Source organism: Blennius ocellaris, assembly GCF_963422515.1.
Source record: "Blennius ocellaris genome assembly, chromosome: 3".
Taxonomy (NCBI): Eukaryota; Metazoa; Chordata; class Actinopteri; order Blenniiformes; family Blenniidae; genus Blennius; species Blennius ocellaris.
The window spans coordinates 28,916,043-28,929,794 of record NC_137652.1 but is presented as its reverse complement, the minus strand read 5'-3'; the positions used below and the strand labels follow the sequence as shown (position 1 = coordinate 28,929,794).

Here is a 13,752-nt window from a genome sequence, read left to right as displayed (position 1 = left end):
AGCTTTTTCGGCAGGACTCTTCATACTCCGCAAGACACCGCCAAACACGCAGGCCCCGCCCCCTCACAGCAGGCCCCGCCCTCTCACAACGTTTTCACTTTTCAACTGCACAGTTTCTCTCTCTCCTCCTGTGCTGTCAGAAACATTTCTCTGAAGTGGTTCAGTAATGAAAGAGTTTTTATACGAGCCTGATGTTTGTCTGGTTTTAACTGCAGGAGCTGAAGGCTTTTAGTGATGCGTTCAGGTGCATCACAGCGTTTTAACGAGCTGCGGCGCTCAGACAGTAGTGATGTTTGAAGTTAAATATGATTAAAATGTGACTGACATTGATCAGTGAGCTGGAACCATGAGCAGCACACGTCACTGCAGAGGTTCCAGCAGAGCAGCTCCGACACAGTTCAGCAGGACAGTTGGAACAAATTTGTTCGGCCAGAAGGAGCTCGCTGAAGGAAATGACGTCATTTTGTCGTGCCACTTTCGTCTTGTTCTCATGAGGATGAATTGGCCTTAACTGTTGTATCTGCTACTCTGGTGATTTTACACTGAAGCTCATTGGAACCTCTCATTTGCCTCCACACATAATCAACAACAATGAAATTGTCTATAGTTTTATGTTCAACTTATTTCTTATCAAAAATCATCAAAAATTAAAAGGGAAGAAAATCATGGGAGAACCCCCCTCCCACCCAACCCCCCCCCCCCCCCCCAGATATTTGCTGCTGCTGGCGCCCCCCCAAGGAAACCTGAACCACACTTTCAGTTCCCCTGTAAAACTGAATACTAGAACTTGGACGCAGGTCTGATGGCTGCTTGCAGGTCCAGAGGTGAGTTCACGAGCTGCTTCCTGGTCAGACCAGCGCTCTGACCAGGAAGGACAGACCCGCCCCGAGAGCCAGGCCCAGAGACAGGAAGAAGGCCATGATTGCTCCGGCTGTTTCGGCTTCATGAGGAAGGACATTCCTGGAAAACAACCAAATGCTCATCAGTTTCTTTCTCATGAAACATATTTAGAGTTGGTCTTGTGCACATATATGTAGTCTGAGAATTTATGGAACCAGGTTCATGTAAATATCCATCATTAATACCAGTCAGATGGAGGAATGCTGATTGAATAATTTTTACACAAGGTTGTGGACCATGAGGCCGCCATGTTGTTTTATGTCCTCCTGGTAGAAGATCATGTCATAGTTTGGCTCTCCGGGGTCGATGTGACGGCTGTTTTAGTCACAACTGTAGAACTCATTTCTTTCAAACCTTGACAGGCTGTGTGTTTACAGCCGAGTCAGCATTAAGATGCTGAATTAGCTGTGAGATGCTGAGTCAGCACTGACACACTGAGTCAGCATTGAGATGCTGAATCAGCAGTGAAATGCTGAGTCAGCAGTGAGATGCTGAGTCAGCAGTGAAATGCTGAGTCAGCTGTGAGACTGAGTCAGCAGTGAGATGCTGAGTCAGCAGGTGCACGCTGAGTCAGCAGTTGCACACTGAGTCAGCAGTTACTGGCTGAGTCAGCAGTTGCACACTGAGTCAGCAGTTACAGGCTGAGTCAGCAGTGAGATGCTGAGTCAGCAGGTGCACGCTGAGTCAGCAGTGAGAAGCTGAGTCAGTTGTTACAGGATGAGTCAGCAGTTGCACACTGAGTCAGCAGTTACAGGCTGAGTCAGCAGTGAGATGCTGAGTCAGGAGTTGCAGAGAGTTTGCTGACTCACTTTGGTCCGTAGCACATGCAGAGGCTGGCCAGGTATCCATTACTGAAAGCGAAGAGCACCATGAAGGCGATGAAGACGCCGTCATGGTGGAAGTAGACGGGCAGATTGAGGCGAGGCTGAACGTTACACAGCATGAAGAGCGGAATGAAGAGCACACGACACGCGATGGACACTGGGAGGATCAGACTGTCTTTATCTGGCTACACACACACACACACACACACACACACACACACACACACACACACACACACACACACACACACACACACACACACACACACACACACACACACACACACATACATTTGTTAAATTACATCTGGAAATGCATAAATTGAAACACACTGTAAGGCCGGGCCCCACCTCTTGGGGCAGCGTTGCACACCCGGTAAATCTTGAAAGTGCAGATTTTTGTTTTGTTTTGATCAAACTCACCCACATGAAGAATGCTGTTAAGCTCCGCCCACTCCAGTCACAAAGGTTGAAGAGCAGGAAGCAGCTGACGGGGATAAAGTACAATTCTGCCAATCAAAGGCAGGAACCGTCAGCCAATCACAAAGTGGATCATGTGACCTTCACAGAAGAAGAAGAAGAAGGTGACCCACCCCAGGAGCCTCCGTCAGCGAGCGAGGAGCGTGTGTCTGCAGTGACGGCTGGAAAAGTCCCGATGGTGACGGTGAAGGTGAAGCAGACTGACAGGGCCAGCAGCCAGATCTGAGGGTCAAAGGTCACATCAAGGTCACAGAGCAGCTGTCTTGTTTCTCCCTGAAATGTATGGATTTGATGGACAGTACTGATTCTGTTGGTAAATGCAGTTTGCTGCTGGTCTGCTGTTCACTGTGTTCTTATTAAGTTCTTAAGTTGCAGCACGTCCCCGACCTTCTGAAAGATTTTCAGCATGGACACCTTCTGTGGTCTCGTTTGATCATCTGCTGGGTCCTTACCGTCTGAACAACAACAGTAACAACGACAAACAACATCAGTGTTTACACACGTCTGTCATCGTCAATCTGCTTCGTGTGTTTTTACCTTTCTGCGTCAAACTGACGGAGTTCTGCTGCTCGTCTGTCCTCTGCTTCCTCTGCTGGTAGAACTGGAAGAACTCCTGCACACAACGGCATCGTGTGTGTGTGTGTGTGTGTGTGTGTGTGTGTGTGTGTGTGTGTGTGTGTGTGTGTGTGTGTGTGTGTGTGTGTGTGTGTGTGTGTGTGTGTGTGTGTGTGTGTGTGTGTGTGTGTGTGTGTGTGTGTGTGTGTGTGTGTGTGTGTGTTACCAGTTTAGGCAGCATGACGTAGGAGAGGATAGAGAGAAAAATGACTCCACAGGCTGTGATGAAGTAACCAAATGCTGCGTCATTAAGTTCAGATCCACCTGAGAGGAAGGAAGGTGAAGACGTTACTGTTTGTTCATGTATTGATTGTTTGTTGATTGTTCATGGATTGTTTGTTGATAAAACGTTCAGACTTGCGATGGCACAGATCATGGCGAAGGCAGCAAAGGTGCCAGCGAGTCCTTGACCGCTCATGATGGGAGTTGTGTAGGAAGCTGGTAACAGACCGGCCATGCCGAACAGACTGCCCTGCAGCACCGCGCCAAAGGCTGTAAACAACAAACAAACAAACAAACCACTCAACAAACAGATTGCCCTGCAGCACCGCGCCGAAGGCTGTAAACAACAAACAAACAAACAAACCACTCAACAAACAGACTGCCCTGCAGCACCGCGCCGAAGGCTGTAAACAACAAACAAACAAGCAAACCACTCAACAAACAGATTGCCCTGCAGCACCGCGCCAAAGGCTGTAAACAACAAACAAACAAACAAACCACTCAACAAACAGATTGCCCTGCAGCACCGCGCCGAAGGCTGTAAACAACAAACAAACAAACAAACCACTCAACAAACAGACTGCCCTGCAGCACCGCGCCGAAGGCTGTAAACAACAAACAAACAAGCAAACCACTCAACAAACAGATTGCCCTGCAGCACCGCGCCAAAGGCTGTAAACAACAAACAAACAAACAAACCACTCAACAAACAGATTGCCCTGCAGCACCGCGCCGAAGGCTGTAAACAACAAACAAACAAACAAACCACTCAACAAACAGACTGCCCTGCAGCACCGCGCCGAAGGCTGTAAACAACAAACAAACAAACAAACCACTCAACAAACAGATTGCCCTGCAGCACCGCGCCGAAGGCTGTAAACAACAAACAAACAAACCGGTCAACAAACAGACTGCCCTGCAGCACCGCGCCGAAGGCTGTAAACAACAAACAAACCGGTCAACAAACAGACTGCCCTGCAGCACCGCGCCGAAGGCTATAAACAACAAACAAACAAAACAAACAAACCGGTCAACAAACAGACTGCCCTGCAGCACCGCACCGAAGGCTGTAAACAAAAAACAAACAAAACAAACAAACCGGTCAACAAACAGATTGCCCTGCAGAACCGCGCCGAAGGCTGTAAACAACAAACAAACAAAACAAACAAACTGGTCAACAAACAGACTGCCCTGCAGCACCGCGCCGAAGGCTGTAAACAACAAACAAACAAAACAAACAAACTGGTCAACAAACAGACTGCCCTGCAGCACCGCACCGAAGGCTGTAAACAACAAACAAACAAACCGGTCAACAAACAGACTGCCCTGCAGCACCGCGCCGAAGGCTGTAAACAACAAACAAACAAACAAACCACTCAACAAACAGACTGCCCTGCAGCACCGCGCCGAAGGCTGTAAACAACAAACAAACAAACAAACCACTCAACAAACAGACTGCCCTGCAGCACCGCACCGAAGGCTGTAAACAACAAACAAACAAACCGGTCAACAAACAGACTGCCCTGCAGCACCGCGCCGAAGGCTGTAAACAAAAAACAAACAAAACAAACAAACCGGTCAACAAACAGATTGCCCTGCAGAACCGCGCCGAAGGCTGTAAACAACAAACAAACAAAACAAACAAACTGGTCAACAAACAGACTGCCCTGCAGCACCGCGCCGAAGGCTATAAACAACAAACAAACAAAACAAACAAACCGGTCAACAAACAGACTGCCCTGCAGCACCGCACCGAAGGCTGTAAACAAAAAACAAACAAAACAAACAAACCGGTCAACAAACAGATTGCCCTGCAGAACCGCGCCGAAGGCTGTAAACAACAAACAAACAAAACAAACAAACTGGTCAACAAACAGACTGCCCTGCAGCACCGCGCCGAAGGCTGTAAACAACAAACAAACAAAACAAACAAACTGGTCAACAAACAGACTGCCCTGCAGCACCGCACCGAAGGCTGTAAACAACAAACAAACAAACCGGTCAACAAACAGACTGCCCTGCAGCACCGCGCCGAAGGCTGTAAACAACAAACAAACAAACAAACCACTCAACAAACAGACTGCCCTGCAGCACCGCGCCGAAGGCTGTAAACAACAAACAAACAAACAAACCACTCAACAAACAGACTGCCCTGCAGCACCGCACCGAAGGCTGTAAACAACAAACAAACAAACCGGTCAACAAACAGACTGCCCTGCAGCACCGCGCCGAAGGCTGTAAACAACAAACAAACCGGTCAACAAACAGACTGCCCTGCAGCACCGCGCCGAAGGCTATAAACAACAAACAAACAAAACAAACAAACCGGTCAACAAACAGACTGCCCTGCAGCACCGCACCGAAGGCTGTAAACAAAAAACAAACAAAACAAACAAACCGGTCAACAAACAGATTGCCCTGCAGAACCGCGCCGAAGGCTGTAAACAACAAACAAACAAAACAAACAAACTGGTCAACAAACAGACTGCCCTGCAGCACCGCGCCGAAGGCTGTAAACAACAAACAAACAAAACAAACAAACTGGTCAACAAACAGACTGCCCTGCAGCACCGCGCCGAAGGCTATAAACAACAAACAAACAAAACGGTCAACCAACAGATTGCCCTGCAGCACCGCACTGAAGGCTGTACACAAAAAACAAACAAACGAGTCAACACAACAGACTGTCCTGCAGCACCGCGCCGAAGGCTGTAAACAACAAACAAACAAAGTTTATTAGAAACAAACAGAGAGGTTGAGTTACCGTTCTGAGCACCTTCAACTCAACAACAATGTAACGTAACAAACAAACAAACACTGCCGAGCTCACAGTTGATGATGACGATCTTCACCATGGTAACGGAGAAGAAGGGCAGCGGCTCCATGGGGACTCTGACGAGGATGACAGTGACGATGAAGACCAACATGATGATGACCAGACTGCCCATCACACGCAGGCGCTGGGAGATCCTGATTGGATGAGAAGCAGGAGCTCTGTGATTGGCTGAGGCAGCAGGTAAGGAGCACTGTGATTGGCTGAGAGCTGGCGTGAGGCAGCAGGTAAGGAGCACTGTGATTGGCTGAGAGGAGGCGGGTCCAGCAGGTGAGGGACTCACAGCGAGTGCAGGAAGGAGGTGAGGCAGGTGCACAGCAGCAGCGGCAGCATGGCGCACAGCGTCATCACGTTGTTGAACTTGGCCTCCAGAACGCCTCGAGAGTCGCCGGCTGCCTCCGTCTGATTGGCCGATTTGTCCACCAATGAGGGCTCCTTCAGACGACTAGTGAAATACTTTGGAGGAGGAGGGAAGGTAAAAGTCCTCAAACATATTACTCATCACAGATAATTAACTCTTTATTATGGAATGTATTTATTTACACATTGTTGTCACAGTCAATCAATTCATTCTCTTGACTTTATTATGTACAGGTAATTCCTGTCAGACATCAATGATATCACCATACAAAAAGTAATCTATTACACAGACTTTGTTACAAGTAATGAACTACAAAGTTCACATTGCTTTTTGTAAAGTAACACATTACTCTTCAGAACAGGATCTCTGACAGACTGAACGATAGAAGTTCACTGCACAGTTTGCAATCTAGACTTTCAAATGTAATCGATTACATCCTGGAGCCTGAGAGGGCCACCTAACAGGAAGTGATGTCATACCGCTGTGGCCGTCATGAAGAAGTTCCATGGAAGCAACGTCCCCAGACCGAGCATGAAGAAGATCAACCAGACGGCCCGATACCTGTGTGTGTGTGTGTGTGTGTGTGTGTGTGTGTGTGTGTGTGTGTGTGTGTGTGTGTGTGTGTGTGTGTGTGTGTGTGTGTGTGTGTGTGTGTGTGTGTGTGTGTGTGTGTAGAGAGAGAGAGAGAGAGAGAGAGAGAGAGAGAGAGAGAGAGAGAGCGAGAGAGAGAGAGAGAGACAGAGAGAGAGAGAGAGAGCAAGAGAGAGAGAGAGAGAGACAGAGAGAGAGAGAGAGAGAGAGAGAGAGAGAGCAAGAGAAACACAAGTTAAACCTAAAACTCACACACACTTCAAAGTAGTAGTATTGTTGTTTGGACTCACTTGTCTTTTGGTGAACTGACTGACATTTTACTCTGAAGGCTGAAACCTGAGAACCAGACCAGGTGAGAACCAGACCAGACGAGAACCTGAGAACCAGACCAGAGGAGAACTTGAGAACCAGACCAGGTGAGAACCAAACCAGGTGAGAACCAGACCAGGTGAGAACCAGACTAGGTGAGAACCAGACCAGGTGAGAACCTGAGAACAAGATCAGGTGAGAACCAGACCGGATGAGAACCTGATAACCAGACCAGGTGTGAACCAGACCAGGTGAGAACCAGACCAGACGAGAACCTGAGAACCAGACCAGACGAGAACCTGAGAACCAGACCAGGTGAGAACCAGACCAGACGAGAACCTGAGAACCAAACCAGGTGAGAACCAGACCAGGTGAGAACCAGACTAGGTGAGAACCAGACCAGGTGAGAACCTGAGAACAAGATCAGGTGGGAACCAGACCGGATGAGAACCTGATAACCAGACCAGGTGTGAACCAGACCAGGTGAGAACCAGACCAGACGAGAACCTGAGAACCAGACCAGGTGAGAACCAGACCAGATGAGAACCAGACCAGATGAGAACCTGAGAACCAGACCATGTGAGAACCAGACTAGGTGAGAACCAAACCAGGTGAGAACCAGACCAGATGTGAACCTGAGAACCAGACCAGGTGAGAACCAGACTAGGTGAGAACCAGACCAGGTGAGAACCAGACCAGATGAGAACCTGAGAACCAGACCAGGTGAGAACCAGACTAGGTGAGAACCAGACCAGGTGAGATCCAGACTAGGTGAGAACCAGACCAGGTGAGAACCTGAGAACAAGATCAGGTGAGAACCAGACCGGATGAGAACCTGATAACCAGACCAGGTGAGAACCAGACCAGGTGAGGACCTGATAACCAGACCAAGTGATAACCAGACCAGGTGAGAACCTGAGAACCAGACCAGGTGAGGATCAGACCAGGTGAGGACCAGACCAGGTGAGAACCAGACCAGGTGAGGACCAGACCAGGTGAGGACCAGAGGTGTGAATCTGTGAGGGTCCAGGTAGATTCTATGAACATGAATTTATGGCTTTTAATCAGGAGAAATGTTGAAATACGTTTAAATATATAAAATGCTTTCAGACCTAAAGTCCTTTCGACACCGTCACACTGAATTGGAGATCTTTCAAAATAAGAGCAGAATATTTCCAGAAAAGTTAAGAAGGGACAAACCTTTCTGTGGTTCTGCTCTTTATAAAAGGTGAAGTGAGTCAGAGCCCCCTGCTGAGTCCGTCCACAGTTCAAGGTCAGTCAGACGTCAGAGGGAAACCAGGACGGCCATTCAAGACATTCAGGCTTTAATGAGACTTGAGGACTTTATTGTCCTGAACATCTCGCAGCAGCGCTACGCTGTGTTCTGGGACGGTGGGACGACTGTCCAATCACAGCCTTTCACTGATTTCAACACCTCTATTTTAATGGTCGCCGTCTTTTCAAAGCCAACGCTCCTCTGACACTGAAGCCTGCAGCTTTAAATGAGCCTGTGACTGTTGACAGATTGATTAAGATGAAACGTGAACATTATTGGAAATCGTCGGTGTGTGTTCACACACATGTTCTCACAAAGTGGCTGTAGTGAAAGTGAAATCTGCTGATTTGAGCTGAAACAAGCCGGGCGCTACAGATTGAGCAACGTGGTGCGTTCCCCGGAGGAAGTCAGTCCAGTGCAGTGTGTGTGTGTGTGCGTGTGTGTGTGTGTGTGTGTGTGTGTGTGTGTGTGTGTGTGTGTGTGTGTGTGTGTGTGTGTGTGTGTGTGTGTGTGTGTGTGTGTGTGTGTGTGTGTGTGTGTGTGTGGGAGCGGTAAACAGCAGGTTTACCTCCAGACGTCCTCCTGCCTCAGGACTGCTTATCGGCTGCTATTGAGTCCCGAGTTCGACGTTTCCCCCGCTGGTTCTTCCTCCCGCCGTCACGCTGTCTGCCTCTCAGACCCTCTCGTCTCTCTGCCGTCTCAGCAGAATCACTTCTGCTGACCTTTGACCTCTGGCCTGTCATATCAGCGGCCGTGTGGACTTTGTTTGTGTGTAGTGGCGAGGAGGAAATTACAGATCAGAACAACATGAAGCAGAAGGCCGTGCAGCCGTCACTTCACTTCCAATCACCTGCATTAGTTGATGTGAACTAAAAGCTGGAAACCCACCAGATCCCCACAGTTTGATCCATATGGCCTCAGCTGGAATGCAGTCACACATACTGCAGTGTGTCATTTGTCCACTAGGGGTCACTCTTTCTCAGCTGCAGTGACCGGAGCTTGTGTTCAGCCTGTGCTGGACTGAGGAGCCGTCCACACCATGACAACGGTTCACCTAAAGGCCTGGCGTGCGCGCGCGTGTGTGTGTGGGTGAGTGTGTGTGTGTGTGTGTGTGTGTGTGTGTGTTAATCTGATTGTTCCAGAGGCAAAAGGTGGTTTCAATAGTCTGTTCCCATATCTAATTCCAACAGTCGACCCCATATTCACCCAGTGGACTGACTTAAGGCTCCACAATCTGCACCATTCTTGGCCGCCTGAGACGAAAGATCGGCTCGTGCAAGAATCTGGAAAAAAAAAAAAAAAAAAATCTGCAGTTGTACCTGAAATCGGTCGGGTTTTGTGTGAGACGGCCGAGCGATCTTCCGGGAGCCCGCGACCATTAACAGATTGTTTGATATTTGAGGAGTTGCAGCAGCAAATCCGAACACTTCATCTAATAACTAACCAATAGAAAAGCAGCATGACATGACACAGTTATCCACACGACACCAGAAGAACACTGGGTAACCGCTCAGACCCACGCTGAACGTCCTTTAGTGAACACGGGCTTCCATGTTCGAAAACGAAACAAAGCAGCCAAGCTGCTGCAACACGTTGAATTTGGGACGGCAGGACGATGATCCTGCTGGAAAGTCAACAAACATCCGTGGCTCAGCTCTGCTGATATAACGGCGCCGTATTATGACGTCAAAACTGTGAGACGGAGCGAGAGGGGCGGGGCTGAACAGAGGGAGAGGGGCGGGGCTGAACAGAGGGAGAGGGGTGGGGCTGAGCAGAGGGAGAGGGGGGCGGGGCTGAACAGAGGGAGAGGGGTGGGGCTGAGCAGAGGGAGAGGGGCGGGGCTGAGCAGAGGGAGAGGGGGGCGGGCCTGAACAGAGGGAGAGGGGCGGGGCTGAGCAGAGGGAGAGGGGCGGGGCTGAGCAGAGGGAGAGGGGGGCGGGCCTGAACAGAGGGAGAGGGGCGGGGCTGAGCAGAGGGAGAGGGGGCGGGGCTGAACAGAGGGAGAGGGGCGGGGCTGAGCAGAGGGAGAGGGGGGGCGGGGCTGAACAGAGGGAGAGGGGTGGGGGGGCAGAGGGAGAGGGGGGGTCCCAAATCTAAGGGCTGAAACTTTTATCCCTTTGCCTTTGCCCTCGTTTTGGAGGTGAAGGCAGAGGCGGAGGGCTAAGGGGTAGGCGGAGGGCTAAGGGGTAGGCGGAGGGGTACAAAAGATCATTGGAATTGGGCCTTTGTCTCCAGTAATAATAAAACCACTATGGCAGACATTCTGTCCATGTTTAGCACCTCAATGTTTCCTGAATGGTTGGCGCACACTCACGATGTTTCATTCTTGTGTGGCCATGTTGACCCACGCCGACACGATTGTGCAATCTTGATGAGTCGGCACAGATTCTATTCGTACAGTGTGAAGACTTTCAGGAGGCAGTTTGTGGAGCCTCAGGTTGGCTCTGGTGGGACTCTCAGCCGAAGTGGGCAAATATAGAGATTTCAGCTTGTTGCAGCCTTATTTGCTGAAGGTGCTCTTATCGAGAAGAATCCCTTCAACTAATCTTCATTACAAGAGTCTATTAGATATTCCAAGTTAAATTATTTGAAACTGCTTTCATGGACACAATTTTCCCTCTCTGTCCACATTTTCCTCCTTTCTCCTCCAGAATGAATCAATCGGATAAGATTCACAGTTGGTCGGACTTGTGATCCTAATAATGAAGTTACATCCTCTCTGATGTCTCATTTCAATCTGAGAGACTCTACTGGTCAGGACCAATCAGCCTGGAATCACTTTATTCAAACACAACAGGTGGGTTTAAATCCAACATTTTGTCAGGATCAATGACAGGAACAACACAGAACATCTCAAAAGAAGGTCAAAGGTCATCAGTGAAAGATCGCCGTCAGAATCAAGAGCACATCTCCAGGAGGGACGAAGTCACGGAGCCTGAAACAAATGGAGAAACATTCATGTCTTGTGACGCGATACACGGCCTGACATGGTGCGATGTGGTGACCTGACACAATGTAATGTGGTGTGACATCATCTAAATGACCTACAGTCAGCTTGTTGATGATGTCATGAATCTGGGAGTCTTTGGGGGTCCAAGCTGAGGAGGGGTCCTTCCATGAGGGTGGGGGCCTCAACACTGCGCGCACACAGAGACACACACACACACACATACACACACACTTACTTATTTCTTGCCTTCTATGCTGTCAGAAACACATTTGTCTGGACTGTTTCAGTAATAGAAGAGAGAGTTCAGAGAACATCTGGATGTTGTACCTCCTCTTCCCCTGCAGGATGAAGCTCAGGTACTTCTTGGCCGCCATCTGTTTCCTGAAGCGACTGTACTTGTTGGTGAAGACGGCGTCAGAGTGGCGCTTGACGGGGAATTGGTTTTCTACCTGGTCGTCGCTGCACAGAGGACACATGCAGTACAGTGGTTATACTGAGTTAAACTTTAAGTGGTGAAAGTGTTTCTCCATCAAGGAAGAAAAGGAATGAGGAAAGTTTCCTCTGGAGTACAAGACGAACCTGCTTTTCTAAGATTTAGACTCAGATGAGCCTTAGATCGACCCTGTGGTCTAAAACGAAGTTCTAAATGAAGTCAATCTAAAACCTCTTCATACCATGAACACTTAATGACCTTGGAAACAAGTTGTCCCACCTAAACACTTCTTCCTGCTGCCTTTATCCTGGACTCTGAATCTCTCAACAAACTGTGTTAGCATGTTAGCATCTCAGAAGGGTATTAGCAGCCACGCTGTGTCACTGCGATAGCGCCTCCTACAGGTCACACAGGGACTGACACAGGAAGTATTGCCAAGAGAAAATACACAATGTGTTTCCGGGGAGGGGGGATCAATTGAATCAGATGTTTAAGGAGATATTTATCATGTCGTACTGGAGTCGTTTGGTGATCATTGAGTCCAGATAATCTTTGGCCGTCATCTGACTGAGCAGCCGACTGTAGCCGCTGGTGAACAGTCCGTCTGCGTGACGAGTCGATCTGAGAACACAGGAAGGATTTACTCTCAGACTTCATCCCTTCTTTCATTCATAACTTCCTTTTTTTCGTTCACTTCTTGACCCACTGAACCGACACACACCCAGTGAGTGAGCTGGTTGGATCGAAACATTCTACTTCACGATGAGTCTCCCAGACTGAGGGCCGACTGAGAGACTCACACAAAACGTTACAAAAGTCAATTCATGAGCCGATAAAAACATGAATTGTCCTTTCAAGGTCAGTGTGATTAAAAAAAAGGATTTACTTTGGTTAAAATTCAGAGTTGATTAAAAACTTGTTCTGACCACGCTGTCGACCTGTTTGTTAAATTTAAAACTGCTAGGATCTAGGATCACTCCGAATTCTTCACAGATTGTTTTAGTTTTGAGGACAAAGACCCAGAAAGCAAAGGAACATTTTCACCAAGTGGGATGTATTCTGTTTTGTCCTCATTTAAATGGAATTGTTCTACAACCACAGCTTAATGTCTGTCATGCAGTCATTTAAGGATTGAAGGACCCCTGTCCTCTTTAGAACAGCTGGTAAAAACAGCTGCACATCGTCGGCGTAGCAGTGAAATGTTAAATTGTGACGAGCAATAACTGACCCCAGTGGCTACATATATAGTGAAAACAGCATAGGGCCAAAGATGAAGCCCTGGGGCACTCCACAACACAAAGAGGCAACGGAGGATGACAGGTTGCCAATCATAACTGAAAAGCTCCTGTCGGTCAGGTACCTCGGAAAGCCAATGTAGTTCTATAACGGAGACCGGAGGTTTGAATGATCCACCGTGATATGAAATATCAAGTGCTGCTGTTAAGTCTAGCAGCACTAAAACATGACCTCTGACCTTCTCCCGCTGAACGCTGAGAAACAAGCTTCCCCGATGCACAATGGATATAAATCAGTAGTGAGCCGTGTGTTGAACAGGCTGCGTTAAAAAGAGCATCTGTGTGTTTCTGTGACGTGAAGCAGACTGACTGCAGAACGCAGCAGTGATTTACAGTCAGAGTGACGCGGACTGACAGGCTAGAATCAACGCTGACGGGCCGTTCATGTGCTGGAGCAGTGAGTCAGAAGGTCAGGACACAAATATAACTTTATCATTAGACATCACGAAGCCGCCCCACATCCAAGGCACTTTAAAGGAGATCACTTCAACTGGTGCCACTATTTCTCTGGAAAACCTCAGACGTGTGTAAATCTTCATAATATGATGATGAAGAAACATAGATGTGTCTCAGCTTCATCAGCAGTCCTCTGAGTTTGTCTTCATTCTGTCACGGAGTGAAACGTATGACCCAACAAATGTTTCAGTGTTTTCTAGAAATGTA

At 48.5% G+C, this 13,752-nt stretch overlaps 1 protein-coding gene across 1 annotated transcript; it reads right to left on the bottom strand.

Moving 5' to 3' along the window:
* Positions 1-848: 848 nt before the first annotated feature.
* On the bottom strand, positions 849-6,795 carry LOC308145255 (equilibrative nucleoside transporter 1-like; the record flags this gene model as incomplete). The annotated part of the gene is made up of 11 exons (XM_080516624.1): positions 849-960; positions 1,710-1,909; positions 2,148-2,233; positions 2,318-2,426; positions 2,592-2,659; positions 2,742-2,817; positions 2,986-3,122; positions 3,177-3,311; positions 5,872-6,011; positions 6,158-6,330; positions 6,715-6,795. Coding segments are annotated over 11 exons (1,317 nt in total), but the record flags the coding sequence as incomplete, so codon positions are not given.
* Between the last annotated feature and the right edge of the window lie 6,957 nt (positions 6,796-13,752).